Source organism: Belonocnema kinseyi, chromosome 8, assembly GCF_010883055.1.
Source record: "Belonocnema kinseyi isolate 2016_QV_RU_SX_M_011 chromosome 8, B_treatae_v1, whole genome shotgun sequence".
Taxonomy (NCBI): domain Eukaryota; kingdom Metazoa; phylum Arthropoda; class Insecta; order Hymenoptera; family Cynipidae; genus Belonocnema; species Belonocnema kinseyi.
Window position 1 is genome coordinate 136,587,422 of NC_046664.1, and position 2,257 is coordinate 136,589,678.

General features: G+C 36.5%; 1 protein-coding gene across 1 annotated transcript in view; it reads left to right on the top strand.

Moving 5' to 3' along the window:
* Positions 1-2,257, top strand: part of LOC117178716 — an 11,452-nt gene that overhangs the window by 246 nt on the left and 8,949 nt on the right. The window contains exon 2 of the mRNA XM_033370145.1: positions 190-407. Coding sequence (XP_033226036.1) covers positions 190-407 — 218 coding nt within the window. The remainder of the gene's footprint in view (positions 1-189; positions 408-2,257) is intronic.

The following is a 2,257-nucleotide window of genomic DNA, read 5'->3' on the forward strand; positions in this document are numbered from 1 at the left end:
AAACGTGCTATTATTTACAACGTATACGCTTTGGTATTTTTTACAACCTTGCATCACAAATTACGTAATTTCTAATATTACTGTACAATTTATAATAATGATGTTTAATTTCAATAATCGTTCATTATATCCGGTTTGAATCGGGCGCCAACAGAGACCAATGAAAGTTGGTGCACTGGGCAAGTGCAGTAGCTCAACATGCCAAAGTTGGGATCACTTTGATTACGACTGCATTGGTTTATTTCGGTAATGGACGCGAAAAAGTGATACCGATAAACTTACTGGAGAAACTTGTTCCAAAGAATGAGAATGACTTCCAAGCAAGCCACAAGTATAGAGCACGGTGGAATGGCAAAAAGGATAAAGACGGCTATTTATTTAACGTGTATATATACTCCTGCTTGGTTGTAAGTATACATTTAAATATTCTATGTACTACCATTATTAATCATGCGCCTATAGCTTATTTATTTGTGGCGAGAAATGACTTTTAATACAAAAAAGAAATTTCAAATAACTAGTTATCTTGCACGTTTCTTTGATTACGTGTTTTAAGGTTTAAGAAATTTACAATTTTGATCGGTTACTCGAGGAAACATTCAAAAAGAGTTTTGAAGCTTAAAAAGCTTCCAAATTTTATTTCGAAATCTTTAAAAATCTAAATTTTCTTTAAAATCTTTTTAAATGTACCAGAAATCTCATTGTCACTAGTAATTTTTGCGTTACTGGTACCGACCATTCACTAAGTTTTCATCTATAATTTCATTTTGCTCATCTCTTTCAAAATTTAAAAAAGCTAACAAATTAGAATTGCGCAGAAAAATGTTAGTACAAAAATCATTTCTGAATAAAAAATTATATAATTCAGCACGAAAATAAAAAATACGTCTTTTTTCGTAGCAAGGAAGCAGATATTCTACGCCAGGAAAGCGAAAAGCGTCTTAGGTATCCAAATAATCGAATGTTTTGGCGGGTATCTGTCTTTCCATCTTATTTTTTTCGCAGTAGGGGTGGTGAAAAAAAATCTGGGAGGGGCAGATGAGAAGAATGACTGGAGGAAAAGTTATTGATGATAAAGGGAGTAATGGGGATGGGGGGCACACGAGAGAAATTGATGGAAGGGAAAGTATGAGAAGTGAGGGAAGGCTGGAGAAGGTGTAGTAAAGGTGGGGAAGTGTGCGGAGGGAACTTAAGGTAAATTCAAAATAGGGCAGTAGACGGAGTGATTGGAGATTTGGCGAGGGGTGGTGAATCTTGGAGCAATTAGGTAATTTGGATTTGGGAGGGTTTGTGTTGCCTGGGAAAGTGAGGACAGGGGATAGTGGTGAATAAATAATTTGGGCAAGGAATGAAACAATAATGAGTTTTGGGGCGGGGGCGGTTCAGAAGAACATGAGAGGAGTAGTGTGAATAATAAATATTTTGTCTTAAAAATTCGGGAAATGATAGCGAACACGCTAACGGACGTCCCCACACATTTTTTTTGTAGTTTAATTCAAAAAAGTTTTAATTTAGCAAAATTTGATTAATTTGCATAGCGCTTAGGAAATAGTATCGATTTTTTCAGTGTTAGATTCCACGGCTTTTTTCCTAGGATAAGAAATATTTTGCCTTCAAAATCTGGGAAATGATAGCGAACATGCTAACGGACGTCCCCACACGCTTTTCTTGTGTTTTTTATCGAAAATTTTTGATTTTTCTAACAACGAGCGTGTTTATTTCGAAGTTAGGTGTGTTACAATTCACCAGAGCGTTACTTCCAAACTACACAATATTTTTGGCCGAAAATTTTGGACTTACAAATAAACATAGTAACTAATCTCCCGGAACTAACCTTGTTTGCAGGCAATCAAAAAAGTTTATTTCATAAATAATTTCCAGATTATCGGAAAGTCAGAGGTGAAAAACGACGTAACCTCAAAATAATGCATATGCATAAAATTTTTATTTAGCACAATAAATTTTTTTGTTATTATCCCTCAAAATAGAGTCCGGGGACGTCCGTTGTGATATTTTATAGCATCTCCGAATTCAGTTTTTAAAAATTTTAATTTTTGTGGAAAAAAGCCGGGGCAACTGTGAGTATCACATGCCCTTAATACGAAACGATTTTTTGTAGGCTGCAGTTCCTACCTTCACTATTAATTGAATCGTAGTCAGAGCTCACAGACCTGAAACGCCGCAACGATGCCGCACGAGGGGAATCGTCCCCCGCCAGTCGCCACTCATCGGCCGCCTGCCTTTGCCCCTCAGCCTC